General features: G+C 61.1%; 12 protein-coding genes across 12 annotated transcripts; 6 read left to right on the forward strand and 6 right to left on the reverse strand.

The window, feature by feature from the left end:
• Positions 1-644: 644 nt before the first annotated feature.
• On the forward strand, positions 645-2,056 carry BKCO1_5200062 (geranylgeranyl transferase type-2 subunit beta; the record flags this gene model as incomplete). Its single annotated transcript, XM_020277079.1, has 5 exons — positions 645-935; positions 995-1,280; positions 1,333-1,781; positions 1,828-1,952; positions 2,014-2,056. 5 exons carry the CDS (start codon positions 645-647, stop codon positions 2,054-2,056), a joined length of 1,194 nt encoding a protein of 397 aa, XP_020127345.1.
• Positions 2,057-2,581: 525 nt separating this feature from the next.
• On the forward strand, positions 2,582-4,335 carry BKCO1_5200063 (type-2 protein geranylgeranyltransferase subunit beta protein; the record flags this gene model as incomplete). Its single annotated transcript, XM_020277080.1, has 2 exons — positions 2,582-2,852; positions 2,906-4,335. The coding sequence occupies 2 exons, from the start codon at positions 2,582-2,584 to the stop codon at positions 4,333-4,335; spliced, it is 1,701 nt and encodes a 566-aa protein (XP_020127346.1).
• A 1,207-nt stretch (positions 4,336-5,542) lies between these two features.
• Positions 5,543-6,470, reverse strand: BKCO1_5200064 (uncharacterized protein; the record flags this gene model as incomplete). Its single annotated transcript, XM_020277081.1, has 3 exons — positions 5,543-6,146; positions 6,256-6,293; positions 6,357-6,470. 3 exons carry the CDS (start codon positions 6,468-6,470, stop codon positions 5,543-5,545), a joined length of 756 nt encoding a protein of 251 aa, XP_020127350.1.
• A 493-nt stretch (positions 6,471-6,963) lies between these two features.
• BKCO1_5200065 (c6 zinc finger domain containing protein) lies at positions 6,964-9,497 on the forward strand (the record flags this gene model as incomplete). The annotated part of the gene is made up of 3 exons (XM_020277082.1): positions 6,964-7,091; positions 7,144-7,170; positions 7,226-9,497. The coding sequence occupies 3 exons, from the start codon at positions 6,964-6,966 to the stop codon at positions 9,495-9,497; spliced, it is 2,427 nt and encodes an 808-aa protein (XP_020127351.1).
• Positions 9,498-10,117: 620 nt separating this feature from the next.
• On the forward strand, positions 10,118-12,238 carry BKCO1_5200066 (uncharacterized protein; the record flags this gene model as incomplete). The annotated part of the gene is made up of 1 exon (XM_020277083.1): positions 10,118-12,238. The coding sequence occupies one exon, from the start codon at positions 10,118-10,120 to the stop codon at positions 12,236-12,238; it is 2,121 nt and encodes a 706-aa protein (XP_020127388.1).
• Positions 12,239-12,833: 595 nt separating this feature from the next.
• Positions 12,834-13,563, reverse strand: BKCO1_5200067 (uncharacterized protein; the record flags this gene model as incomplete). The annotated part of the gene is made up of 2 exons (XM_020277084.1): positions 12,834-13,391; positions 13,462-13,563. The coding sequence occupies 2 exons, from the start codon at positions 13,561-13,563 to the stop codon at positions 12,834-12,836; spliced, it is 660 nt and encodes a 219-aa protein (XP_020127349.1).
• Positions 13,564-13,942: 379 nt separating this feature from the next.
• On the reverse strand, positions 13,943-15,003 carry BKCO1_5200068 (f1f0 atp synthase assembly protein atp11; the record flags this gene model as incomplete). The annotated part of the gene is made up of 2 exons (XM_020277085.1): positions 13,943-14,750; positions 14,825-15,003. The coding sequence occupies 2 exons, from the start codon at positions 15,001-15,003 to the stop codon at positions 13,943-13,945; spliced, it is 987 nt and encodes a 328-aa protein (XP_020127352.1).
• An 824-nt stretch (positions 15,004-15,827) lies between these two features.
• Positions 15,828-17,520, forward strand: BKCO1_5200069 (mevalonate kinase; the record flags this gene model as incomplete). Its single annotated transcript, XM_020277086.1, has 2 exons — positions 15,828-16,109; positions 16,162-17,520. 2 exons carry the CDS (start codon positions 15,828-15,830, stop codon positions 17,518-17,520), a joined length of 1,641 nt encoding a protein of 546 aa, XP_020127353.1.
• A 258-nt stretch (positions 17,521-17,778) lies between these two features.
• Positions 17,779-18,742, reverse strand: BKCO1_5200070 (acyl-n-acyltransferase; the record flags this gene model as incomplete). Its single annotated transcript, XM_020277088.1, has 2 exons — positions 17,779-18,473; positions 18,538-18,742. 2 exons carry the CDS (start codon positions 18,740-18,742, stop codon positions 17,779-17,781), a joined length of 900 nt encoding a protein of 299 aa, XP_020127406.1.
• A 66-nt stretch (positions 18,743-18,808) lies between these two features.
• Positions 18,809-20,095, forward strand: BKCO1_5200071 (nad-binding protein; the record flags this gene model as incomplete). The annotated part of the gene is made up of 3 exons (XM_020277089.1): positions 18,809-19,291; positions 19,353-20,000; positions 20,060-20,095. The coding sequence occupies 3 exons, from the start codon at positions 18,809-18,811 to the stop codon at positions 20,093-20,095; spliced, it is 1,167 nt and encodes a 388-aa protein (XP_020127405.1).
• Positions 20,096-22,037: 1,942 nt separating this feature from the next.
• Positions 22,038-23,781, reverse strand: BKCO1_5200072 (uncharacterized protein; the record flags this gene model as incomplete). Its single annotated transcript, XM_020277090.1, has 3 exons — positions 22,038-22,760; positions 22,811-23,278; positions 23,332-23,781. 3 exons carry the CDS (start codon positions 23,779-23,781, stop codon positions 22,038-22,040), a joined length of 1,641 nt encoding a protein of 546 aa, XP_020127408.1.
• Positions 23,782-24,942: 1,161 nt separating this feature from the next.
• On the reverse strand, positions 24,943-26,670 carry BKCO1_5200073 (uncharacterized protein; the record flags this gene model as incomplete). The annotated part of the gene is made up of 1 exon (XM_020277091.1): positions 24,943-26,670. One exon carries the CDS (start codon positions 26,668-26,670, stop codon positions 24,943-24,945), a length of 1,728 nt encoding a protein of 575 aa, XP_020127407.1.
• Positions 26,671-27,310: the final 640 nt, after the last annotated feature.

A 27,310-nucleotide genomic window follows, 5' to 3' on the forward strand; every position in this document is an offset into this window, starting at 1 on the left:
CGGAGTTCCAGAGGATGAAATGGGCGGTTTCCCCACGGACATTTTGAGGTCAAGTAAGGAACAGGATCAGGCCTTGGGAGCACTTGGCGTTCTATAAACTTCGAGCGATGTAGTATAAAAAGCTTCTGGGATTGTTTGCGGGTTTGATTTTTCTGCGCTTCTTTCTAGAGCCAGCGTTCGGGCTCCTCGGTGGAGGTTGATTCCATTCTCGTTTTCGTTGCGATTCCCCGTCGCCCCATCAGTCTCAGCGGCTTCTCTTTCTTTGCTCTGCTCCTGGCATATCATCGGGCGACTCTCGCAGTAAATGAGAGGGCAGCGAGACGAGGCCCCGCTTTTCTACCCGGCTTCAGCGGTTCTTTTTTCTTTTTTCGGATGGAGATGCTATTCTGGTGGATAATTCAATGTCCACAGCGCCATCGGGCCTGGGCTTTGAGGAGCCGCCCCTGACGAGACGGACATATCTTCAACTTGTTCTCTTCATTGACTCTGAAGTGGCCTTGTATGGAAGTCAAGTGCAAACCTCTGGCTTGCCTGACCTGAATAATAGCGTCCATAGACAGCTTGAACGCACTCAAGACGTGGAATTTGGCGTTTTGGTCGTGCCGTGACGTGAGCTTCTGAGCACGTACGGACGTGTTGTCGAGATGGCCGACCTGGTGTTTGTCATGTTGGTGCGCTCGGCGCGCCGTACAAGCTGCGGGCCCCACCTCACCCCCAAAACTTGTCCGCACTACGTCTCCTTCCGCGACGCCCACAAACCCATCACGCAATCTCTACTCAAGACAGCAACACCAGGCCACTGCGCGCGTCTGAGGAGAAGCATCATGTCGCTGGTTTCTGGGCCTGGGAGAGGCGGCGCGGAGGGCGGACAGCTTCCGGACGAGCTCCAGCTCTACGTTGACAAGCACGTCAAATACATCCAAAGCCTCGACACAGTGCGTGTCTACGGGCAGATCTGTGCAGCTGACAGCTGTGACTAACGCTCTCCTCCTAGCGCAAAGATGAGCTTGAGTACTGGCTAACAGAACACCTCCGGCTTAACGGAATGTACTGGGGCCTCACCGCGTTGCACCTGCTCGGGCACCCGGACGCACTGCCGCGCAGCGATGTCCTCGACTTTGTGATCTCCTGTCTGCACGATGATGGGGGCTTCGGCGCAGCGCCCGGGCACGACGCGCACATGCTGTACACCGTCAGTGCTGTGCAAATCATCGCCACGCTGGATGGCTTTGAAGAGCTTGAGCAGCGCGTCCCTGGCGGCAAGGAGAAGATCGGTCGCTGTACGCACCCTCCCAAGCTCCCATGCAAGAATCTACGCTGACGTTCATACAGTCATTGCCGGACTCCAGCGCGATACCGGCACCTTTGCCGGGGACCGATGGGGCGAGTGTGACACGCGCTTCCTCTACGGCGCCTTCAACGCCCTGTCGCTCCTCCACCTGATGCACCTCGTCAATGTCGACAAGGCGGTCGAGCACATACAAGCATGCGCGAACCTGGACGGCGGGTTTGGCACGTCGCCGGGGGCCGAGTCGCACTCGGGCCAGGTGTTTACCTGCGTCGGTGCCCTGGCAATAGCCGGGCGTCTTGACCTGGTGGACCGGGACAGGCTCGGGGGATGGCTGAGCGAGAGACAACGGCCAAACGGCGGCCTGAACGGTAGACCGGAGAAGCTTGAGGATGTGTGCTACAGCTGGTGGGTCCTGAGTGCCATGGCCATGATTGATAGACTGCACTGGATTGACGGCAGCAAACTTGCTTCCTTCATCCTCAAATGCCAGGTAAGAGACCCATTGCGACGCGGCCTTCCGCGTGCTGATGGCGCAGGACCCCGAGCTGGGCGGCATCGCGGACCGACCCGGCGATATGGTCGACGTTTTCCACACCCACTTCGGCCTCGCGGGGCTGAGCCTCGTCGGGTTCCCCGGCCTGCAGGAAATCGACCCTGTATAGTAGGTTGCAACCGCCGCGCATGAGAGTTTATGGCGCTGACACGTCTCTCTCTCTCTACAGCTGCATGCCCAAGAGCGTGACCGACGGCGTGCTCCGGAGGTAGAGGAGGACGAGACTCGCCGCTTGCAATCTAATAACCCGCGTCTCCCGCCCGTGAGACGCGGGATACAAGGCAAGCGCAGAGCAATGGCTGTGGCGGTTCGTAGCACTCGCCCTGTCGTTGTCGGCGAGGGCGAGGCCGGCTGGCTGGAGCGACATGCAGGCAGGCCGTATGCGCGCAGGCGCTCCTTCCGTAGCAATGAAGATGATGTCTGGCTAGCTTCGGTGCTCCGTATCAAGCCTGGCGGCTAGGGCTCGCCGGCGGACGCGACGGCGACGCGGCGCTGATAAAGCTCGCCCGCTCGAGTGCCGTCGAGGAAAGAACAACCTCCACCTGCAGCAGCCGCACTCCTCGCCGGACGACGGCTGGTCCTCCTTCACATCTTCCTCCGCCCGTCTCCTCTTTCTTCCCCTCCCCACCAGCTTCAGCCGTTCCTTTCTGCACACGTCGGTGCCCTTGCGCCTTGATTGTTCTGTCCTTACGCCCAGCCCAATTGCTCCGTTGCTTCCGCCACCCAGTGCTGCCACCATGGCGTCCTACACCTCAAACATCCCTCTACTCTGCAGCATTTGCCCCAGGCAGCCCAAGTTTTCCGACGTTTCTCACCTGCTCACGCACATTGCGAGCAAGGGCCATCTGGCTCACTATTACAAGCTGCAGATCAGGGCCGCCAGCGAGGCCGATGCCCGCGAGGAGATCGACTCCTACAACACCTGGTACACTGAGTGGGGCATTGAGCATCTCATGTCGGACAGAATGAATCTTAAGGACAAGCGGCGGACCCGGACGAGAGCCTCCAGTAAGTCCTCAATCCTATATGCTACTATTGTCGCCCGTGCTGATCGAGTAAAGACGCTCGCGCGCGCCAGACCCCAAACCCTGCCAACGACTCCCTCCGCCGCAAGGCTGCGAACGCCTATGCCCTCGACCCTCGTCTTGCCGACCAGCTCGTCAAGGACGAGCCCAGCCCGTCGCAGTCACCCAAGTTCCCCGATCGGCTTTACCCTCCGCCGGCATTTGCGCCGAAGCAGCACGCCTGGCCCAGCCCGTTCAGCCATTCCACCGTCTCGTCCAGCAATCCCGGTCTAATGGAAGGCTCCGACATCTTCACCGAGAAGTCGGAACCCTGCTCGCGCGCCGTCACGCCACCCGTGACAGCCCCATCAACGGCCCCTAGCTTCCACGCCGACAAGGACGATGACGAGGTTGTCGACACCACCATTGTCAGCGAAGCTTCGAGGCTGAAGGGCATCTACTGGCCAGGAATGGACATCTTCGACTCTGCCACTCCGGAGATGAAACGTAAGAGAAACCAGAAGAAGGATGTGTCTGTTGTCGAACAGCTTGAGTACAACAGCCGCGAGGTTGAGGCGACGGAGCATATATGGACGCCTTGTGGCACGTTACGCAAGGAAAGGCCCATATCCGGCTCGGTGACGGACAGCTCTCCGGTGAAGTTCGACGGCTCTCCTTCCATTGATTACCAGGTTCGCCCACCTCTGTTGGAGCTGGTGCCCAACATCCGTGAATCCTCTCGTCAGCAGTCCCGCGCCAGCACACGCACTCGCCGCAGGTCCCCAAGGAAGCGCAACGACAACGACCTGATCTTGGAGGACGAGCTCGACCTACAGCGCGCCATGGGACAAGATCCAGACTTGGAGGAGCAGTTCACCGGGGCTTTTCGCAAACGGCGCAGGCCCGCTTTCGATGTGTTTAAGCAAGATGATGACGAGCCTTTTGGCCGCTCGACCAACATGGCCATGCTGACCTCCGAGTTCAATCATCCGTCCCAGCAAGAGGAACTACCGTCGCCGTCTCGACCCTCACAGCAGCGGCTCGACGAGATCCAGCAGCAGCCAGAACAGCTGCAACCACAGATGGACCGGGTTCACCAACAGACTGGTCAGTCTCAGCACCACCTCGGGCAGACTCTGCTGCAGCAGGAATGCTACCAGGGCTTGGACTTCAACCCATACAACCATGGCGTCAACGCCATCTACCCTGCCTACGACAACATCTCTACGCCTCTAGCCTTCCAGCAGCAGACGCCGACCTTTTTTGAGAGTGGGGTCGCGCTCATGGGTCAGCCTTTCCAGGCCTTTCAACCACAGACAGAGCTGAATGGACTTCTTGGCCCCGGCTTCCCGAATACGAATTATTGGGTCAACAATAGCGCCTTTCTTGCCTCGGGTATGGCCGGCTTGGAGGATGCAGGTCCCAAGGCCCAGCCTAAGGCGGAAGACGGACACGCCTTCTCTGTTCCCACGACACCCAAGGATTGAGCAGCTCGTCCGCACGCTGGGCGTGCAAGATGCTGTACAGACACTCCTCCAGTAGTGTCACCATGCTCCATCTGAAGTTTTCGAGCTCCAGCACTTCGCATCTCTTCGCTGACGCGCCCGTTCTCCGCTGGAGGGCATTTGAGACATGCTGGGAATTTCTCTACCATGGCTGGTCTTTCCGTTTTCTTTTCTCCAAGCAAGCTCTCTGTTCATGTGGATATGGCCATGGCTTTCATGCCCCTTTTCGGCTCTCCACGACCGGCTCTGCGTATTTCAATATCCCTCTCCATGGCACGCAAAGGCAGCGGATCAAGACGGATACCGATCCCGGCCTTCGGCGCGACATGCAGGCGGTGCGATGGTCTTACCTTTGGCTTTACGAAACTTCTCAGATACCTTAACGAATCATGGCTAACGGCTGATGTCCTTTTTGGTTTACTTTTCCTGCACACTCGCCTCGAATGCGATGGTTTTGGTGCAAACAGCTTTCAGGCTCGGACGAATGAATTTCTGGTATGCGGCGATTTATGGTGTTGAAGGGAGCTTTCAGGTTAACAGGCGGGACTTGCATTGCTTTTTAAAGCATCTTCGTATGGTTCATTTTCAAGGAGTGGCGGCGTACAAAACGGAATAGCTTTTTTTTTTCATTTCTCTCGCACCACATGATTCAGCGGATCGTGTAGCTACTGCCCTTTCAGCGATTTCCGAAAGAGCAGACGATAAGGGAAATAGCCAAGAAGGGAGATGAACGCACGAATGTTTGGCTTCGCCGATTGCAGCTCGTAGCTTGCTGAATTGATGCTTGCTCTCGAGAGGTGATGTTGTGATGGACTCCGAAGGTGCTGTAAGGGATGGGAATGTCAAGCCTTGGGTGTTGGACGGAGGAGCAGGGACAATCTCAGTCACGCGATAGGGCCACGTATGCTGCGTTTCCCAAGTTGACGAAGCAAACTCTCACGCTGTGGCTTGGGAAGGGGAGGGTTGAAAGGGTCTAGCAATTATGGTGTTGTCTACTGCTTTTTCATCTCTAGGCTAACTTATCTAGGTTGAAGGGAGAGTGGCCGAGCCAATGCACATCAGCAGATCCAACATGTGTCCAAAACGGCATCCTTTCCTCGACGGGTAGGTGTACAGAGATTGAAAGAAGCGGCAATTGTGGGGCTGGTAGAAGGGGAGCGAGGAAAGGCTAGAAACAAATCGCCAAGACTTACAAGCCCTTCTTCGCATCGCCCGAGGTGGCACCCGTTCTGCTCGAGCCGTTCACGGCATGATAGACGGCCTTGAGGGCGAGGGTGCTGACGGTCATGACGGCGGCGGCGGCGGTGAAGAGGACGACGCGAGCAGGGGTGTCGAGCTGGCCGAAGAGCGGATAGGGGTAGAAGCCGTTGTGGGCAAAGCAGGCCTCGACCCAGAACCAGTAGCCCACGGCGACGAGCGAGCTGACGGCGAGAGCAGGGGCGGCGGTGAGGGTCCAGGGCGGCGAGAAGAAGAGCAGGTCGAGGGCGAGCAGGGCGGCCGGGGCAAGGTGGAAGGAGATGTCGGGCAGCAGGTCGAGGGCGGGGAGGTCCGGGTGCATGAGCAGGCGCGGGTCAATGGCTTTGATGACCCAGTAGAGGACGGAAATGCAGCACTCGAGCGGTGCGGCGGTCAGGGCGAGCAGGTTCTTTGCGCGGTAGAGGGCACGAGAGAGGGTCAGGTCGGCGAGGAGGGCAAAGACGTAGGTCAGAAAGGCGAGGGACAGGCCGCAGCAGGTCAGGAATTGAAGGTGCCAGCCCCACGAAGCGTTGATGGGGTTGGGCTCGTAGAACAGGCTGGGAGGACTTGTCAGAAGTGGCGGTGCTCTGGGCGTGTCTTGCCGCGGGCTTCCGGGAAGGCCGGGGGAGAGGTGCAGAGCGGACGGACAGGCGACGGGGCGCATACTAGTAGAAGGAGTAAGTGAAGCTGCAGCAGCCGGTGAACTGTCGACAGCGTGCTGGTCAGAAGCGAGGAGCGCCGGGTTGGGGGCGATGGCAGCAGCGTACGTGGAGCAGGGCGGAAGCACCGCGAGACGGGCTGTCGAGGCGCTGCAGCAGGTGCCTGTCGGCGAGCCGCTGGCCGCGCTTGACGGCAGCGGCCCGGACTGTGTCTGCGGCCATGGTGCAGACGGCGGACGGGCACGGCTGGGAGAGGCGACGTTGAGGAGGGAATCGTCGACGAGGCGGGCGACGCGATGACGCCAGGGCGGTCGGGGCGGACGCTGGACCGCGGTGCACAACCTTGAACTGCCGCCAGCGCCCGGGCCGACAGCGACACCAGCTGCCCTGTACGGCCCGCGCATTGCCGCTTGCGGCAAGTCGCAGGCCGTCGTGCCGTGGCGGGGGCTGGTTCCATCGGGCAGGCCAGAGGGCGGGGCGGGCGGCCGGGGCGATAGTGGCGCGCAGGCGCGGGCAGGCACGGGCAGGCACGGGCAGGCACTCTTATCGCAGCTCGAGGCCAAGCGGTCCCGTGGCCGGCTGGCGGCTTCTGCCCCCACTGCTCGCTGCTCTGCTCGCTGCGCTGCTCGCTGCTCAGCACTCCCTGCCCGAGACGACGACCTCGCCCGTCCTCCCCGCTACGCCGCCGCGAATCTCACCTGCGGCGGGGCGCCCCATGAGTCGCCGCCGCCCGCAGTGGACGCCGCTGCCCGTCGACGATGCCGCGCCCCAAGAAGGACGGCGCGCCCGAGCCCAAGAGGCGGAGCCGGAATGGCTGCTGGTGAAGCTCCGCGCTCGAAGACCGTGTGCGATGCGCCATTTGTGCTGACGCGACCGCTGCGCCGTGAGGCTACAGGCCGTGCAAAGCCCGCAAGGTCAAATGGTACGGACCACCCTCCCCACTGCTCTCCGCCGCCTCGCAATTGACCCTGCTGCAGCGGCGAGGAGAAGCCGCGCTGCCTGAACTGCGAGCGCCAGGGCGAGACGTGCGACTACTCGATCCGCCTCAACTGGGGCGGCCGCTCCAAGCGCTCGCTCGACGACGGCCAGCCCGCCAGTCCCGCCGTCCACTTTGACCACTTCTCTGCCTCGGGCCCGTCCGCCGCCAGCCATGTCCGCTCGCGCTCGAGCACCGCCGCCGAGCCTGTGTCGTCCGCAGAGCCACAGGACCGCGCTACCGTGTCCAGCAGGCCTCCCGCCCAACACCACCATCCGTACGGCCGCCATGGCGGACCTGTGGCCCTGCGCCGCTTGTCCGCCGTGCCCGTCGACCCCCGCCTACAGCCTGTCCAAACACGCACGAGTGTCGACTATCCCCCCCCTCCAGCTGCCGTCGACGGTCCCTACGGCACCACCGCTCTGGCCGACTTCGCGTCCGGCTCTCCCATGCTGCCCCCGCTCCGGATGAATCCCCCAGCCAGCCCGCCCGCCGCCACCCCCCTCGAGCACCGTACGAAACGAGTGCGGCTGAGTCCGACTAACGACTCGCCGAATGCAGCCCCTGGGACAGCAGACGCGCCATCGCCGTACTCGATGGCTCCCGCCACGCCCTATGGCTCGTTTGTTGGAACACCGCTGACCCCGGGCTCCTCGGTTGCGTCCGACGAGAGCGCGCAGAAGTCTGGCCCGAGAACTTTGACCGCTCCGTACCAGCCGTCGCCCGACCCGCGCCGGCTGTCCGTGAGCGATCTGCTCATTGACGGCAGCCACAGCGGTCCTTCCGGGCGTGGACAGAGCTCCCATTATCCGAATTCGGACGTCAAGTCTGAGACCACCACGTACGGATACGATATCGGCCAGCCCGATCTCGACAGCCCGCGAAACGACGATAGCGGTGCCATCGCACTTTTCAGTCCCCCGGTTTCCTACTGCGGCCCGAACTTTCTCTCGTCGGACGGTGCGGATGAATCGCAGGGACGGCAAAAGAGCATTGCGTTCGAGGCCAATGGCTACTACGCGAAACCCGTGCCCATCAAGATCCCCAAGACTTTCGAGCCACTTCCTTCTTTGCTTTTGGAGAACCCCATGAATCTGCTGTATTTTCATCATTTTCTGAACCACACTGCTCGCATCCTTGTCCCACATGACTGCGAGCAGAATCCTTTTCGCAACATTCTGCCGCAGCTGGCTGTAACTGACGACGATCTCCTGGGCCTTCTCCTAGCATTCTCAGCAAGCCACAGGGCGCGCCTACTTTGCCACCCCGAGCCGGCAAATCGGATAGCTGTTTGGGTGCAAGATGTGTTTCCCAGACTTCGGCGCGCTTTGGACAGCACCGAGCAGATATCCGATTCGAACCTGTGCACCGCCATTATGCTCGCTTCATTGGAGGTTATATCACCGAACGCCTTCGAGGTGCCGATTTCCTGGCAATCTCACCTCAAGTTGGCCCGCCAGATGATCATCGCCCGCGGCGGCCTCCGGTCTTTGAACCGCGAGGACAAGGTTGCCTATTTCCTCAGCCGGTGGTTCGCCTACCTTGATGTCGTCGGCAGCCTTAGTGGCAGCAAGAACGACACCCCGCTCAATTCGGGCTACCTTGCCGTCGGCGAAGAAGAGTGCATCCGCGATGGCCAGATCGATTGCCTCCTCGGCTTCACCAACCGCTTCGTTGGCTGCCTCGCGCGTATCGCGGAACTAGCAAAACGCTGCGAGCCCCTCCGCATCGATGAAGCGAGCGGGTGCGTCCGCGAAGGCTGGCAACCGCCTGAAGATGTCATCGCTGCTGCAGAGCAGCTACGTATCGACCTGCGAAACGGATGCAAGGACGTCGTGTACAAGGGCTGCACGCATGGCGATCGATCGGTCACCAGCTTGCGCCCGGAGGAAGCCAAGGAACCTCCCTGGGACGAGTCGGAAATATACGCGAGCAATGAAGCATTTCACTGGGCGGGGCTGCTCCACCTTCTACGCCGCGTTCTTGGGCGGCCGCCGTCCGACGGTGAAGTTCAGAAGGCAGTACGCGAGATCCTAAAGGCGCTTCAGCGGGTACGGCCAGACGGCAGTGCTGGGGCGTGCTTGCTTTTCCCCATGTTTTCCGCCGGGTGTGACGCGCAAGAGGAGGGCCAGCGCGAAACCATCTTGGAGAGGCTCAACGCCGTGGAAGGATTCGGGATGAGTCAGGTGCAGAGGGCAAGAGAGTTGGTTGAGAGGGTCTGGAGCTCTGGGAGGCCGTGGGAGTGCGAGGTCAGAGGGGAGTTCTTTGGGTGAGAGTTCCGATTGTTGGCTGTTCCGCCTCGTACGAATCGAAACGTAGCTTCTTTCTTGTAGCCAAACACCGAGTGTCCGGGACACAGCAGGTGGCAAAAGGTCCCAATGTTAGATCCATTGCGAAACCGATTTTGGCTCTCTCGACCGTGGCTCCTCCATGATGGATTTGCACGTGGTGCTGCTGCGGGCCTCAAACGGGCTTTAAGCTCGCACCCACCAGGCCTCGTGCAGACATAGGCTGCACCACGATATGCAGGGTCCAAATGTCCAAATCGCTGGGGCGCCCGTGCAGGTGTCCGCTACATGTACACATAAGCACCCAACCTCCAGCCACGACCCCCTTTCTTCCTCTTCACCTTCTCAGTTCTAGGCGCCTCAGAGCATTGCGACCACTCATCCACCACATGCAAGGTTCAGCTATCAGTGGTGCCTGATATTTAGTCTCAGCACAATTGTCAGCGTCCTCACCGTGGAACAGTTTGGTAAGCCTCATTGCGCCTCACTTGCACCGCCTCGGCCGGCTCTCATTAACGGCGCCCGGCTATCGCAGGCCTCGACAAGCCTCGTGGTCCCGTTGGCCGTTCACCTCGTCACACTCAACTTACGGGAAGAGGCTCACCATGAGCGCTTACGAGCTACCTCACGACCAAGTTGCAGCTTATCACCTCGGGAAGCTCGAAGCTCAGCTTCTCGCCGAGCGCGAAGCCCGCACCCGCGCGGAGCAGGCCAATGCTTATCTTCTCCAACTCTACACTGAGCAGCGCGCCTTACCGACTTCGAGGGACCTCCCTTTGTCGAGCACTGCTCACGACGGTCCCAGGGCCGAGCACCTGCAACAGCTTCTCAATGCCAGCGAGCGGCGAATCGAAGAGCTCCAGCTGGAGAAGCTGAAGGCGGAGCATCGGAATGGCACAGGTCGCAATGGTAGCGCGGGGGCTTCGGACATGGTTCTTGGCCGTGCGCTTTATGCGTCTCCTGCTGAGACGGAACCCAAGCTGCTTGCTCCGAGGACTGTCTGCAACCCGTCAGAGTCCAAGAAGTTTACCGACATCCCAACGGCCGAGTGGATGTATCCGGTGAAGGAGGCCAAGCCAAAGCCCGAGCATGCTGCAAAGCCGCACTTCAAAAGCTATTTCGCCCCTGCCCCGGCCGCACCCGCCCAAGCTGCTGAGACGCAAGCTGCGGCTCGCCAGTTCGACGCGCCGCTGCCCCTCGGTTCGACCGACGCCGTGCACAGCGTTCCAGCACCCCATCACAAGGACGAGACGACGCGCTTCGGCCGCTTCGAACGGGACTGCCCTCGTGCTCCTCGCTCCCACGGCCGGCCGCCGCCCAATCCTCGCCCTCTCTACCCTCAGCCCTGGCCACCTCGTGCCCATCCGCAGCTGCCGCCCCGGCCCTCCTTCGCAGCCACCGATCTGATCTCTTACGCCGACCTCGACCGGCCTGCCGAGCCTCCTCTGTCACTGCACGAGCAACCTTCACGCGGCTACCTGGATTTCAATGAGGACCTCTACGACGAGCCATCGCCCGCAAAGACCGGCAATGACGAGACGGCCACCAAGACTGCCACCGCCCATCAGCTTCTCCCCGAGTCCCACGGACTCAAGCAGAGCATCCACGCACGAAGCCCGCACTGGCCCGTCTTCGAGACGGCGCGGCACAATCACCGCCACGTGGACGTCACCGAGATCCCCTCTGTAGACTCGGTCGCCAGCCTCTTGAACCGAGTCGCCGGGAGCCACTTTCTCCTCTCCGCCACCCCGCCCAAGAAGACGGTCCGTGTCGTGTCGCCCCTCGAGGTGGAGAGCAGCTACGCCCTGACGCTGGAGTTCGCCCGCGGCGACGCCGCCGCCGACTTCGTTCGCTCCGCCGAGGGCGATGCGCTCGAGCGCGGCCTCAAGGCCACCCAGCGCTGCGACCGGCCCAGCCCGCTTCTCCCGCGCGAGCTCGGCGAGGCCGTCTGGCGCCACGGCGCGACCAGGACGCTTGTCATCGACGAGCCCGGGGCCGCCCTGCGCGTGCCGGCGAACCTGCGGTATCAAATCGAACACTGTCCGTACACGACCGGCAGGAAGGACGGCGATGGGAGACTGCAGAGGTCGCCCGAGTTCCTGCACGACGGCTCTATCAGGCTGGTCTTCTGGGACGTGAGGGATGCGGTGGTGGCGTACAGGACGTGGACCACGAGTCCGCTGTTCAGGCAGGCGGAGGTGAACTACGAGAGAGACGGCGTGCTGCCGGAGCTGGAAGACGTCGAGAAGAAGACCGTTCAGAGGAGCGACGAGAAGGGCGACGAAGACGCCAAGAGAGACGAGTCCGATGGAAAGCATGCCGGAACCCGCGGTACTGCCATCTCCGATCCCCCGTTGGTCGAGGTTGATGTCGAAAAGGAGGAAGATGACGGCTACGCCGCCGGTAGCAGCGAGGACATGGAAAATTCCATCACGTTCTCCCCGACGAAGGATGCGCGAAGTCATGGCAAGCGGAGCCCCATCCTCCCAAGCCAGCGCCGTCCCGTCGGAGTCTGCCTCCCTTCCAACCAGGAAGATGCCAAGGGCTCCTCCACCGGGGACGTTGACAGCTACGATGACGACCCCGACGACACTGAGGAGGGCGAGATCCGCGAGTTCCTGGCCGCCGCGACGGAGAAGCCACTCGCTTCTGATGCCCTCCCTCCGCCGCCGAAAACGATGACGAGCACTTCGACGCTGTCGGTTGATGGCATTCCCTGCGGCTAGGGCCATACGCCGGAGAAGGTCGAGCGTAGGGACGAGGGGGTCGTTGAGGGTAGAGCCAGGTCCCGGTCTAGATTGGTGGGTCTGGGGGCTACTGGTGAGATGATGGGGTGCAGCCGATGGGCAGCCATGTCGTGAGCGGCCTTGGCTTTGGTTTTCCCTCATTCTGATTTTGCGATGGGATTGCATATGCGGACTTACGGCATATAACGGATATACGCGTATCTAGCGGACGGGTTCTTTCTTCTTTCCAACCCTAGATGGAAGCGTGGAGTTGAAAAGGGCGTGTGTTCATCTCATTGGATCTATTACATATTTGCTCATATATTTACGCGTCTCGTGAGCGTGAAAAATAAAAATAAAGAAACAAAGACAGGTTCAGGTGACGGTGAAGCCTGATAACAGGATCGTGCGGACTGGTTGGGGGTGAATTGATAATAACCTGTCAAGAGTGGCGTCGATTTGGTTTCGTAGCAGTGTGATTGTCTTGTTCCTCTAGGCTTTCAACATGTCGTAATGGCACTCCAATCCCGCCCACAAACTCGAAAAGCAAAGGGCAAAGGGGAAAAGAAGGACGAGCCCGTGTGGTTGGGCGGTCTTACAGCAGCCAACCAATTCCCAAGGCTACCACACCCAACACCCCACCAACGCCAGCGACGTTGTCGGCTGCGGCGGCCCCTTGCGACTGTGTTTGCGATGGCTCGGCCTGGCTAGCACTTTGTTCCGAGCTGGTGCTGGTGCTCGCAGTCACGCTGACGGCGGTGGTCGCACTTGTGCTTGCACCAGCGGAAGCCGCAGCAGATGCACTCGCGCTCGCGGCCCGCGTCCCGGTGCTCCGTCCGCTCGCGCTGGCCGTGTCGGGCACTACGTTCCCACCGCTCGGCACACTTCCCGTCGTGTTCGGCCCCAGCACGCCGCTCGTCGTCGTCGGCGCGGCTGCGGTAGACTGCGATCCTCCGACGCCGCCGGTATGCACCGTCGACCCTGTTGCAACTGGCGGCAGCGTGTAGCTCGGGCTGCCGACCACGTCCTGCAGGCTCGTCGTCAGGTCCTGCGGGTCGACGGTTTCAATGCGGCCCGTCGAAGGGCCCGGTTCGGGGTGGCGGGGCGCCAGGTTCCCGTCGAGCAAAGGCGCTTCGGCGAGGGCCTTGGGCCGCTGGACGGTCGCGGCGTCGTCGGTGGTCAGCGAGGTCCACTATTCGGGCGTTGGAGGGGGAAGTAAGTACACCACGTTGGCTCTTCAAGTCGATTAGCTCAAGGCCCATGGCCACGGCAGCGAAGGCAATGAGCGCGAACGCTACCAGGAACCGGCCGTTTGTCGACCACATGGCGGCGGTGCAAGAGAGAAGCGACTGTTGGACCGGCGGACGGCATGGCGGCTGGGCCCGCGGCTTAAATAAGTGGACCAGTGGCTTCGATCGACCAAAGCTTGAGTGCGGAGACGGCGTTGAGCTTGTCGCACTTAAACCACCCTGGCGTGCGGGGAAGCCCGACCCCTGCCTGCCTGCCCTCCCTTTCCCGCCATCCCAGCCCGTTTTTCGCGTGCCGCAAAGACCACACATCGTAGTCTGCATGGGCTTCTGGACCTACCTACCTCCCGTGGAACAAGGAGATCCAACCTCTGCAGTAAACTTGTTTTCACGTCCGGACGATGATTGGCGCCGACTCCGTACATACAATTGTAGTCTAATATACCTACCCGCCGCTTTATATCTTTTCCGCCTCGTTCAGCAGCTCCTCGACCTTGAAGCCGCCATCGCCGCGGCTGAACATCTCCAGCAGCGACTTGCGCTTGCCGCCATCCTCCTCGGCCTGCAAGCCGTAGAATTTCTGCAAGCACATCAACAGCCACTTGCCCTCGTCGACTGAAACGCCGCGGTTGTCAACCACGGTGCCCTGCACCAGCACCAGCCCCTTGGATTCAGCCATCTCCGTGTGGAACGTGACGGTGGTGTGCGGGGCCGCAAACTCGCTCCGCAGCTGGTACTCGGCCAGATGTGTGAAGAGCACCGTGGCGCACTTGTCCGCCGGGAAGGTCCATTGCATGAAGTGGATCTCGGCACCCTGGCCATCCTGGCTTTGGCGCGGGATGGGAAGCACGAACTGCGGGTGCTGCCGTGCGTTTGTGTATATCGTGTCCCAGCCGCTGCTCTTCATGACGGCGCAGAGCGATTGCGGGTTCCGTGCGTGGCGCAGCCGCCAGATCATCTCGACCTCCTTCTCGGGCAGCTCTAGCGTCTTCTCGACGTCGATGAAAGAAGAGAGCGTCTTCACCCCCGGCGGGAGCTTCGAATCGGCCGGCGGCTGCGGAGCTTGCTGGGCTGTCGTCGTCGTCGTCGTCGTCATGGTCGGCGGCAGCGGCGGCGGAGTGAATGGAGCCGTGTTCGTAGCCGCGGGATTCGCGGTGCTCTGCCGCAGGGCCTCGGTCGAGGGCGGTGCGGCGGCCTCTTTGCGCACCGTCTCAATCTTTTCTTTGTAGACGGCTTTGAGCTCATCGATGTCCTTGACGCCTGCCCTGGGCCTCTCGTCAGCCCGGGCCCGCAGCATTGAATAGCAAGCAATAGTCACCATGGCAGTCTCGATACCTACTCTTTGGCTTTGCGGTCAAGCTTCTGCTTGTACTTTGCTATCACGCGCTCCTGGGCGCCGTGGGTGGCGAGGTAGCGGACATCGTGGACCTGGGCCCACCGCCTGTGGGCAATGGCGGGGGAGGAGAGCGGGCGGGTGACCAGGCGGCGGAAGGCCGGGACGCCGAAGGAGGAGGCCATGGTGAGGGGTGCGGACGGTCTTTCGCAGAAGCTATTCCCGCCGGCAGAAAGCCTTCGGCGTCAGAGCTTCCGGGGCGCGTCGCCGAGAAAGTGGTTGCCGCGCGCGCACGTGCTGGGGGCCAGGCCACCCCCAGCCCTCTCAGCCTCACAGGTCGTGCCCGCCACTCATCATGCGCTGGCTGTCTCCCACGCGGCTGTGACACGGCGACGCTGATGAAGATTGGGCGGGCCGCCGTTTCCGGACACTACAACCAACTGCTGCACCGCCCTGCCGTCGCCCTTGCGGCCATCGGTCCCCGCTCCACACAACCGGGCCCTCATCAGCCAGCTCGCTCTGCATGTGGCATCTCGCTCGGGAAGCCCGGGTCGTAATACGCCAATGGCCGTGCTCTGATTGGCTCGACACGCGGCAGCAGAGGCGCGGCGCCCACCATGCCTCGCAGACGGTATGGCGGCAGGGCCGGGAGGCAGCTGAGAGTGCGGCTCGGCCAGGCCAGGCAGACGGGCGCGCAACGGGCGGGTTGCAGGACGCAATGGGGGTGCAAGGCAGGTGAGGGCTGAAGCGGCGGCGGGTGTGCCTGACTTGGCCTGTGCCGGCTCAGCGGCAGCTGCAAGGGGCCAAACAACCCCAGATTTTCTGGTGCGTCACCGCTGCAGCAGCCAGAAGGGCTGCTGTCAGCTCTTACACCGCCCTCTGGGTGCCAGTGAGCGGAGACCCACCCGCAACTGCCTATTAGTCTGCCTGTCCAGCTCAACGTCGCCCGATTGTTCTTGTGCCCCCGTTGTACCGACCCTGTGCCGCAGACAAACGCGCCGTTGCGACCATGAGCGGCGCGCTTGAAGTCGCCCACCCGACCCTTCCCAACACCCTCGCCGCTCCCTCGTCCGACTCCGACAGCGACGCCTCGTCGGCCGCCTCCAACCAAGTCCATACCCCCAACTCGCTCGCCAGCATGGCCTCCCCGCCCCCCAACGACGGCGCCGTCAATGGCAGCGCAAGGCCGCTGCCCCGCCGCAAGAACTCGTCGCCGCTGATGCCTCCTTTCATGGTCTCCGCCCCGGGCAAGGTCATTGTCTACGGCGAGCATGCTGTCGTCCACGGCAAGGTCAGAAGCTCTCCCGCCCTCGCTGCCGTGCCCAACGCTGACCCTCGCCCAGGCAGCAATCGCCGCCTCCATCTCCCTTCGCTCGTACCTGCTCGTCACCTTCCTCTCCAAGTCGAAACGCACCGTCTCGCTCCGCTTCCCCGACATCGACCTCGCCCACAGCTGGAACATCGACGACCTGCCCTGGGCCGTCTTCTCCGCCCCCAACAAGAAGAAGTACTACTACGATCTCGTCACCACGCTCGACCCCGAGCTCGTCGAGTCTCTCCAACCGCACATCAAGGCCGTGTCTCCCGACCAGCCCGAGCACATCCGCAAGATTCACCAGGCCTCGGCCTCGGCCTTCCTCTACCTCTTCCTCTCCCTGGGCTCGCAGAGGTCTTCCCCCTGCATCTACACGCTCCGCTCCACCATCCCCATTGGCGCGGGCTTGGGGAGCAGCGCGAGCATCGCAGTATGCTTGGCAGCGGCTTTGATGCTTCAGATCCGGGCTCTCAGCGGCCCCCACCCCGACCAGCCCTCGCAGGAGTCGGAGCTGCAGATCGAGCGCATCAACAGATGGGCGTTTGTCGGTGAGATGTGCATCCACGGAAACCCCTCGGGCGTGGACAACACGGTTTCCAGCGGCGGAAAGGCTGTCCTGTTTCAAAGGACGGATTACTCGAGGCCGCCAACCGTCACCCCATTACGCGACTTCCCCGAGCTCCCCCTCCTCCTGGTGAACACGCGACAGTCCCGCAGCACGGCCACCGAGGTCGCCAAGGTCCAAACCCTCAAGAACGCACACCCAGTCATCGCCGAGCAGTTGCTCAGCGCCATCAACAATGTGACGGAATCCGCACATCAGCTCATCTCTGCTGAGAATTTCGACCCCAAGGACCCCTCGGCGCTGCAGCATCTGGGCGACCTGATCACCATCAACCACGGGCTTCTGGTCTCGTTGGGCGTGTCGCACCCGAAGCTGGAGCGCATCCGCGCACTCATTGATCATGCGGGCATTGGATGGACCAAGCTCACGGGTGCCGGCGGTGGTGGGTGCGCCATCACCATTCTCAAGCCCGAGATTAGCAGCCGGCCCGTCTCGCGACACAACTCGGTCAGCGCTGCCGACGGCCTCGACCTGAAGGCAGGGAGGAAATCGAAGACGCTTGTCGATCTGGAGCAGAAGCTGGTGGCCGAGGGCTTCGAAAAGTTCGAGACGACGCTTGCAGGCGACGGCGTTGGCGTGCTATGGCCGGCCGTTCTGCACAACGTTTCTGGAGAGGAGGGCGGCGAGGAAATCGACCAGGAGAAGTTCCTGGAGGCTGAAGGCAACGCGGGCATCGAGAAGTTGGTCGGGGTCAACATGGAGCTGCCAGACGGCGAGGGCAACGCCGAATACAGGGAAGGCTGGAAGTTCTGGAGGCCGTGAATGGGGTAGGGCACGGTGTTTGTCATGACGCGCCTGCCACGTGGGAGGTGTTTTGTACGATTGGGAACACGAGGATGCGTACGGACAGGATTGGGTCAATGGGATGTAATGTTCAGGCACCTGGCCATGTTCTAGTTGTCTTTTGTCCAAGATAGTCAAGCTTTAATAAATGCAAGCGAATCTCTTCATCGATTGCGCGCTCCACTGTTGCCTGGCTGCTGCTCGCACGTCGTTTCAGAAGCGCCGAGTCTTATAGCACTACTCGGCAGCAAGTTCGTAGCCCAGCTCTACAGGGTTGGCGGCTCCGGCCCCCTTGGCCTCGTCCCCCTTGGTCTCGTCCAGACCCCTCCGCAGCTCCAGCTCACCAAAGAAATTGGGCGTCTCGCTCACGCGCACGAATCCCGCCCTCTCGAAAAGGCGCAGGCTCGGATGGTTGGTGGCGGCGATCTTGACGCGGAGGTAGCTCAGACGGGCTCCCCCCGGGCCGGCCGTGGATGATGTGCAGTACTCAGCCAGGATGCCGTCGATGCGGCGGCGGATGTAGGCCATGAAAGCGGACAGGACGGCGGCGCCGTAGCCGCGGTTCTGGTGGGTGGCCGAGGCGATCATGATCTCGAGCTCGCCGACGACGGCCAGAGGTCGGCCGTCATCTCCCTCGTCGTCGTCGTCGTCGTCCGGGACGAGGAAGAGGTTCACGTCGCCGATCATGGCGGCTGGGGCATCGTGGACCCTGGCACGGATCTCAGTAGTGGGAGACGGCGGCGCGATGCAGACGATGAAGGTCAGCTTGTCGGCGTCGTCACGCCAGCTGCGCTGCATGGCGTACTCCTCGTCCAGCGTGAGCGGCTCCGACGCCGTGGCCTCGCGGATGGCCGGGTCTTGCATCCACGCATGGTAGGTGGGCACATGGTGGGCGCTGTAGGGGACCAGCAGGACGCGGGGGGCAACGAGTGCTGCGGTCGGGAGATACGTCAGTCCTGCGTGTGCAGCGGCGGGTTCGCGGGGATGCGGGCGCACCGCTATGTCCGTTTATCCTCATCTTCGACGCGCGAACTGGCTTGTCCTGGCCGGTGCCGAAGCCGGAGCAGAGTTTTCGGTCGTCACGCCGGCACGCGCCAGCGCTCGCTCTTTCACCGGCACGTCTCATCATCTTGTCCGCCCAGGTCCCGTGCCTCTCGGGGGAGCACGTGGCCGGTGGGCAGTTCGTGATGGATGACGTCATGGTGTTGCAGGGCGCATCCCCGCATCCAATCTGCTTTTTCTCAATAATAAATCGGAGTTGAGAGCCATGGACGGCGAGCAGCAGCACATCCTCATCACCGGCGGCTGTGGCTTTCTCGGCCGGCATATCGTCTCCGCCTTCCTCTCCCAGCATCCCTCCCACGAATACACCGTCATCGATGTCAGCCCTCTTCCGACGTCGCCCCCTGACCTCTCCAATGTCCACTATGCTCAGGTCGACATCCGCGACCGAGAAGCTGTACGGCGTGCATTCGCCGCCGCACGCCCTACCGCTGTCGTGCACAGCGCCGGCATCGTCCCGTCCGGACCGTCCCGGTACAGCCAACAGGATCGCAGGCACGTGTTCGAGGTGAACGTAGATGGCACCCGGAACGTCTTGGACGCGGCGATGGAGTACGGGAGCGTGAGAGCATTCGTCTATACGAGCAGCAGCACGGTGCTGGGAGACGATCTGAGCCGGGAGGTGCCCAACGCGAGCGAGCAAGTCGAGGACGCGTCGAGGAAGAGGTGGGTTTACGGCGAGTCCAAGGTTGTCACCACCGTTGATCCCAGACCCCGGCATCCGCAACGACGCTGACCTCCCGCTCCAGACGCACGCCGAAAACCTCGTCCTTGCCGCCAACTGCCCATCCACGGCGCAGCCTTTCCTCACCACCGCCCTCCGGCCCTCCGTCCTCTTCGGCCCTGGCGACACCAACCTCGTCCCGCCCATCCACGCCCTCATAGCCTCCCGCGTCGCCACTGCCGTCACCCTCGGTTCCGGCTTCAATCTCTACGACGTGACCTACGTCACCAACGCCGCCGATGCCCACGTCCTCGCCGTGCAAAATCTCTTGCTGGCGGCAGCGCTGGCGGCCACCGCCCCAGAGCCGTTGCCCGTATCGTCGGGCGGCGGCGGCGATGACCCTTCGGCGGCCGGCCTGCCCATCTTCATCACCAACGCCTCGCCCATCCCCTTCCGCGACTTCTGCCGCGCCGTGTGGGCGCGCTTCGGGCACCACCCGCCCCTCGAGGTGCGCGTGCCCGTTCCCGCCGCCAGGGCGCTGGGCAGCGTCGCCGACGCCGTCTCCTGGGCACTGGGCGGCGGCGGTCTGTGGCGAGGCCCGCACTTCAGCCTGTCGAGGGGCGCCGTCGAGGACGCTGTGGGCGTGAGGTATGCGAGCGGCGAGCGGGCGAGGCGCCTGCTCGGGTACGTCCCCAGAATCGGCTTGGCCGAGGGCTTGGACCTGGCGTGTGAGGTAAGTCGATCCACTTCTTCGTCGTCTTTCTCCTTTTCGAAGGGAAAGGGTACGCAAAGGCATCGAGGTTCTTCTTGGGTCTTTTCCGAGTGTAGAGACCTTGTTCGACTGACTGGATGGAACCCAACGCAAGGACTACAAAAGGGTGCTAATGGAGAAGGGGCCAGAACGAGAGATGTAATACGATGGAACGAAGCCTCGAATATGAGATTAAAAGTGCTCATGTTTCAACTTTCTCTCATTATTTCCTTCAATCTCTCGACACCAGTAAGTTGGCTTGGCTTGAAGAGCTATATCATATCTGTATTTAAGAACATGAATCTTGGCGACCGAACCTCTATCTACCGTAATGTGTTTAAAATGCCCCATGCAGCCCCTCAATTCCGAGTTCATGTCCTCAATGCCTAGATGTTCGGATAACTTCTCTAGCTTGCCCTCCACCGTACGGACGCCATCCCTCAAAACGTCAATCTCTGTCTGGAGCATGTCGTACTCATCCCTCGAGACCAACGAATCCTGCGATGACGGCGAGCCCTTGATGCCATCCTCCCCACTTGCGCCACTAGGCAATAATCAGTGAAAATCTTCACGAGAGGGTAAGGTTACTTACAATGCATTGCTACGCAGAGAACGCGAGAAACTGCTCTCTCTCTCTACCAAGCCTGCACTGTGAGCCCGTGTTAGGCTCCGCCTAATCCTGCTGCTGCTACTGCTGCTGCGAGGGCATCTTGGACACCTCGAGTGCTTTACCTGACATCTCGGGCGTGACGGGGTTTATGTTGAAGAGGTGGTAGGACTTAATTATATGCGCGGGTGAGGAAGACGGTGTTAGTAAAGGTCGGTTTAATTTAAGCGCAAGAACTTATTTTATAAGCCTGCTAGAATATAAAACATTATATACGAGAATCACGCCAACATTCTTTCTAGTACTACCGGTGGTGGGTTCGAGTAATACCTTAAATAGCAGTACTATTAACGCTTATCCGCTTTCCTCTCATTCGGTTAAAATGTAAACTTATAAAAAGGCTCTTACTAAATATAGTATTATCACGGGTCTTATGTAAATAAAAGGCCATAGCGGGATATAGAGTAGTTAAGCCCGCCTACATTTATCCCACAGACGTTAAATATCAAGCCGAACGCAGGTAAACTTCCAGTGGAATACAGGTAAATAAGCCCGCAATCAGCATCCAGGTCTATAAAAGACTAGTAGATAGCATAAATACAATATCTATGCGATCTATTCAACTACAAAGATACCATACTATATACGTAGGGAGAACGTAGCCTCCATTACGAAGCACAGGAACCCCTTTCTTCTTTTTTGGTTTGCCAATCTCCTGCGAATGTCTTTGTTTGTTCTCGCTCCTAATCTCATTCAGTCTGGAACTGAGCTGATGTAGGCACCTGTTCCCCAGACCACTGCCTCCCTTTACAACTTGGAGATGGTGAGCGTACCAGGAGGGTCTTTGGGATCGTTTGCCGGAAAGGAAAACAAGGCCTTGTGCTGGTCAGGTTCACGTCACATGTTAAGTGCTATATCACAGGGTGTATGAAGGAGTCATTTACGAAACTTGGAATCCGTTCTTTCCTTGCATTATACTTCTTTGCTTCTTCCCCAGTCAATTTTTACGTCCGCCATCGGGCGGACACACACACTTGACTCCTATCACAAAAGCAGACAGTCAACGCATAAGTTGAGGTATCAGCGACAGACTTTCTACGCCCGCATATTCGACCTAACATGTCGATCAAAAGAAAAAACTCCACCCTGCCCGAGGTATCAAACCCACTAGATGTCTTCCGGAAGCAACTGAAAAGGAAAAAAAGTTGAAAATCTGGACCTGACCAAAGATTCGAAACAACACTGCGATGCGCAAGACACGGCGTTGTGCCAGGATATCTCAATCAGATAACGAGAGACGAGAATGCGTGAATAAGTGGGGATCGCTCCGCTTCTTTCCGGTAAAAAGCCCATTTATGTCAGATGTACAGGTGGAAATGTCAGATCTGAGGATATCGAGAAGAAAAAACAAATTATTGGCGATGTTGCTGCTGAAGCCCGAAATCGAAGCCGTGCTGTTGCTGCGGCGGAGGGTAGTTGGGGCTGGTCATGGGCGAGCCGTATGCGCCAGGGATGGGCACAGCGTCGTATTGCTGCTCACCCGGGGCGGCGGGCACGTGCTCCTGAATGCGTTCTTGATGCTGGGTAGGAGCGAAGCCGGGGCTCATGGGCTGGGGTGGTGAGGGCTGGCGATAGCTGGCGTCGTTGGGCGGGCTGGGGTGTCTGCTGGAGGGCGGACTGACATCTGCGCCGTGGGCCTGGGGAAAGGCGGGTGCATCGTCGAAGCCGTTCTGTTGCATCTTCGGGGTAGCGCCCGTGACGCGGATCGGCGGCGGCTGCAACTGGAATGGCTTGGGCTCTGCGAAGCCGCGCGGGTACTGAACGCTCTCCTGGCTCTCATGGGGAGCAACATGGCCGTTCTCGGCTGCTGAGAGAGGGTCGACGTAGCGCGGATGGCCCGGCGGAGCCTTCCAGCCGTCCCCGGGAGTGAGGGGAGGCGGACCGAAGCCAGGGGTGTTGGGCGCAGACTGCGAGCGAAGCTGGGCAAGGTAAAGATCAGAACGGGCACGGTCACGGACCGCCATCGACTTCCGAAGCTTGCGCTTGGACCAGAAGCGGTAGAAAACAATGCCGTAAACGATGATGGTCAGGGTCTCGATGACAACCTCGATGATGCAGCAGACAAGGGACCAGTCCTGGGCATGTTAGAGCGGGCATCGCCGAGTAGAGAGGGACGAAAACTTACCTGAAGTCTGCACACAAGAGCGTACTGGACCTCGGCCTCAAAGAGCTCGCGGCGCTTGTTATCCTTGCACGCCCAGCCCCACATATCCTGTCCCCCGCCATTGACCTTGCTCGAGTTCAGCACGGCAGCACCAATCGCCCACATGACTATGCTGAAGATGAAGAAGGCGACGGCGAAGACGGTGTAGTAGACGGCGACCTTCTCCGCTCTCCGGTGGCCACCTCTCCAGTAGGCGGCGAGGATGATGATGGACATGAAGAGCGAAATGCATGCGATGACGAGCAGGAGAATCTGGGGCCAGGTCTTGGTGCCCTCGGCCCAAGGGGGCAGGTTGCTGCGAGCGGGCAGGTGCTTTGTGGCATTGAAGATGGAGAAGGTGGCGGCAAGCATGGAGAGGACGATGAGACTGCAGCTGAAGTTGATGCCGCGAAGGAAGAGCTTGGCAACGCGCACGCGAAACTTGATTTTCTGGGGGGGTGGGTTAGAAGATTGAGGTTGAAGTGGAGCGAAGCCGGGCTTACAAGGTCCTTCTGTTGCTCCTGCTCGGTATCCTCCTCGTGCTTCTCCAGAACCTGCTCCTCTCGGAAGGTGGGGCTCAGAACGCTCTCGAAATTGCGCGGGGGGGCACCGGGCGACTTGAGGGCGCTCTTGAGGGGGCTCTTGGGGGTGGGCGGGGGCAGGTACCGCCTGTCGGTCTCCTCCATCTCGACGCCGGTGGTGGAGTCGTGGCCCGAGGCGCGGTTGTTCAGGTAGCCGAAGCCAACGTCGGCGGGCTGAGGCTGGGGGGCGTAGTGGTTTGTGGGAGGGTCGGAGAAGGGCGAGCGGGTGGGCTCGAGAGGCGAGTGCACGGAGGTGGCTTCAGCAAAGCGGGCGGTCCGGGGCGTCTTGAGCGAGGTGGCGAACGAGTCGGTCGAGGGGCGACGACCGGTTGTGATGGTCACTGTGGGGATGGGTTTGTCGTTGGCTGACATGTCTCTCGGATGCGACAGGAGCGGGGATGACGTGAGAGGGGCATGCGTATGCAGAAGGAAAAGCAGCGTCGAGCTTCGATCGGACCCGCTTCACGAAGCTCAAGGCGGCGGCAAAGGAGAGACGGAGGGAAGAACGGGAAGGCCAGCTGCCGGAGAAGAGAGGTGAAGAAAAGGGCAGGGTGGACGAGGGCTCGCGGCCTTTTGTCTGGGCGGGCGCCTCGCGAGGCAGCGCGCAGATTGGACGGCGGGAGTCGAGCGCTTCGAGGTGGAGAGAGAGGGCGCCGGGACGGGCGGCGGGCACTTACAGGCTCAAGTAGGCGGGCTGGCGCCGTGGGTGCTGCGCGAGCTGATAGGCGCAGCTGCGGGTGCTGAGGTCCAGAAATAGACGCCGGGATCGATGGGCTGCAGGCGCCGTTAGCAAGCGTGCTTCTAGAGCAGTGGCGGATTCGCGTACCCCAGACTTGAGTCGGCGGGCTAGCTCGCGCGTCAGTGGTGGTGGTCAGCAGCAGCAGCGGCGGCGGCGGCGGCGGCGGTCAGGACGGGCGTTCTGCAGCAACAGCAGCGACGAGCGGGAGCGGCGGACGATATGAGGAGCTGGCGGGCGAGGGAGTGCAGGAGCAGGAGCAGCGGACAGCGCGGTGCCGGCTCGAGGGCGCGCGCTGGCAGCTCTTCGCGGCGGCCATTGTGTGTAAGCGCCCGGCGTGCTGAGGTCCAATTAAGGCGCCGGGTGTAGCGCTGAGGTCGCGGTCGAGGTGCACACGCCCGGCACACAGCAGGGGCGCTGCGGGCTGCGATTGGCCGGCGCGCGCAGGCGCTAACGCACACCCTGGCCCGCGCGTCGGCCTGCGCGTCGAATCACGGCGGGAGTGCAGATCGCGCGCGAGCCCTCGCGGCTGCCCTGCTGGGGCCCTGCTGCTGCTCCGCTGGCCGGCATTGATTTGCCTTGGGCGCCGTGGCAGGCGCGTCGCCGCTGCTATTCTCGGCAGTCTCTCGCGAGCTTACGAGCTGCTCTCGTGGCAACACCGCACGGCAGCCGTTCCTGCATGCTTTCGCATGACGTGCGAACCCATGCCTGCCGTCGTCTCGACTTGCCTGCATTTCAAACTCGGTTCAAATTCAGTTCAATGACTTACTTCGATTCACTATAGGTACGTATATCTCTCAGAACGGCTTGCCGTCCTCCCAGCCAGAGGCCCTCAACTTCTCCCTGTATCCCGTCCAGTACTTCGTGCACTCGGTCCCCGCCTCTCCCCTGCCCTCTCTGGCCTCCCGCGTCCCGGCCCGCCGCCTGCCATCGCTCGACTGAGCTGGCGGATCCCACCAGGAGACGCCGCGGTCGTCGCACCCAGGCCCGCGCGCATCGTCATCGCCGCCGTTGCGCCGCTGACGCTGGCCGACCAGCTCCGCCGCGACGCTACGTCTATCCACGCCCTGGTCCGACACCAGCGGCCGGTGCTGCGCGTTTCTCACCACCGGTGACACGCGCCCCGCGCCATCATTCGTAACCAGCGCTGCACGCTTACGGCCATCGTCACCGTCCTCAGCCCCGCCGCCCCCATCACGACGCCGGTGCCCGCCAGTGGGCGGCGTGCGCAAGTCGAGCCGCTTGATGTGCCCCTCACCGTGTTCGTCCTGCTGCACAAGATGCTGCGCGGCCTTCGCTTCCTCGACCGAGATGCCCTGACACCCAAAGAAGCTGTCGTCAGAACCGCGCCGCGGAGGCCTCGGCGGATGGCTTTGGCCACCACCGCCGAACAGAGTCGTGGGAGAAGGGACGAACCTGCCAAAAAGCCTGCCCGAGGGCGATCCGGACCCCGACTCGGACCGCTGCTTGTCCGACGAGCTTCTGCTGCTGTGCGGCGAGGAAAATGGACTGGACTTGGTGACATGTTGGTTCCAAGGCGCCGACCCCAGCTCCGACTCGATGGAATCCCCAACCCGCGTGACGCCTTCGTCGCACCCGTCGCCGTGCCGTGATCTGTGCTGGGGCGACCCCGTGGCGCTCGACGCCGTGGAATTGTCCTTCTTACCTCGCGGCCGCGGCCAGAACGGGATCTCGAAGTCGCTGCCGCCACGATTTGCCATACGCTCCGCCATCGACCCTCCAGTCTTGTCGGCGCCCATAAGCGGGCGGACACTACCGTCACTGCCAAAGCTCGGCCTTCCACTGCTTGTTTCGGCGGGTCTGGGGGATGATATGGTCTTTTTCAGCGCCTCACGCTCCTTGCGCTGACGCTCCTCCATCCTCTTCTCCTTCGCCTCCGCAGAGCGCTCGGAAACCCCCTTGCTCCAGTGCGACAGCTTGTCCGCAACCTTGGAGACGAGGACATCGAGGTCGTCAGGCTTCGTGCTGTCGTGCTCGTGCGCGGTATGCTTGGTATATCCATGAGTGGAAGCACCTCCGTGGCGAGTAGCAGGTCGGGAACTCGGGCGCGAGGAGGAAGCAAAAGCAGCAGCAGGAGGTTGCCGCGGCTGACGACCTTTCTCGTGCTCGCCCCCCTTCAAATCCGGCCTCTCCCGCGCCGCCTCCTTTCTCCTCTTCTCCTGCCACCCTTTCCATCCCTCCTTGACCACCGCCCCGAGCATCTCCCCATCGCTCGGCGGTGCGTCTCTATACATGGTGACCAACCCTTTCTTCTCCCTCCTAGCTTTCTCCTGTACCGGTGCGTCATGGCAGCTGCTGTTGCCGCTGCTCTTGACAGGTTTGCGGTGCACTGTGGCCGCCGTAGCCGGACTGCTGCACGGAGATCGCGATCCGAACGATGACGATGAAGGTGTTGATGGCTGCGCCGCCGATGGAGTCGTGTTGGTGAAAGGCTCGCGCGGGCGCGACTGCTGCCTCGTCTGCCTCTCGTGGTTGCGGAGCGTCGAGCGCATGGTTTCCTTCATGGTGGTGCCTGTGAGATGAAAGTGATCGCCCTGTGGTTTCTTCTGTCAAGAAAGACTATGCCTTGTTTTGAATCGTCCGACAGCTCTTATGCTTTGATGATGTAAAGTCTTCGTTTCGTCTCCGATCTGCTGAGATGCCGTGTCTTACCCAGTAAGGTTGTTTTAGGTATTGCGAGTGCAATCGAGGAGAACAGCGACAGCGCGAGGAGTAATGCGAAAATGTATATGCCTAGCGCTAACATAAAGCAGCACCGGTAGAAGCATCTTATACATGCACAGCGTCGACATTGTCCACTCAGGAGCCAGAACAAAGGTCGGTTCGAGTAAGAACAAAGAATTGTGAGAACAGCGCTGTTTCATCGCTTTGTCGCATGGATGGGACAAAGAGGCTGGATCTGGTAGGGCATACTCAAACAATGGCATTGTCTTCACTGGACGGATGGCAGAAAGCAACACATGTGTCAGACAAGCTTCATCTTTGCTATTTTGGATGGGCTCGTTACCACGCATGAAAGCGAATCGAAAAGAGCGCCTTGCAAAGCTCGTGACTTTTGATTCAATGTGTATCGATTGTTCGGTCCCTAGCTATCACTCCAGCTCATACGCTCCCCCTCAAGCGGCACTGCTCCACTGCAACTTG

This window comes from Diplodia corticola, assembly GCF_001883845.1.
Source record: "Diplodia corticola strain CBS 112549 chromosome Unknown scaffold52, whole genome shotgun sequence".
In the NCBI taxonomy this organism is placed as follows: Eukaryota; Fungi; Ascomycota; class Dothideomycetes; order Botryosphaeriales; family Botryosphaeriaceae; genus Diplodia; species Diplodia corticola.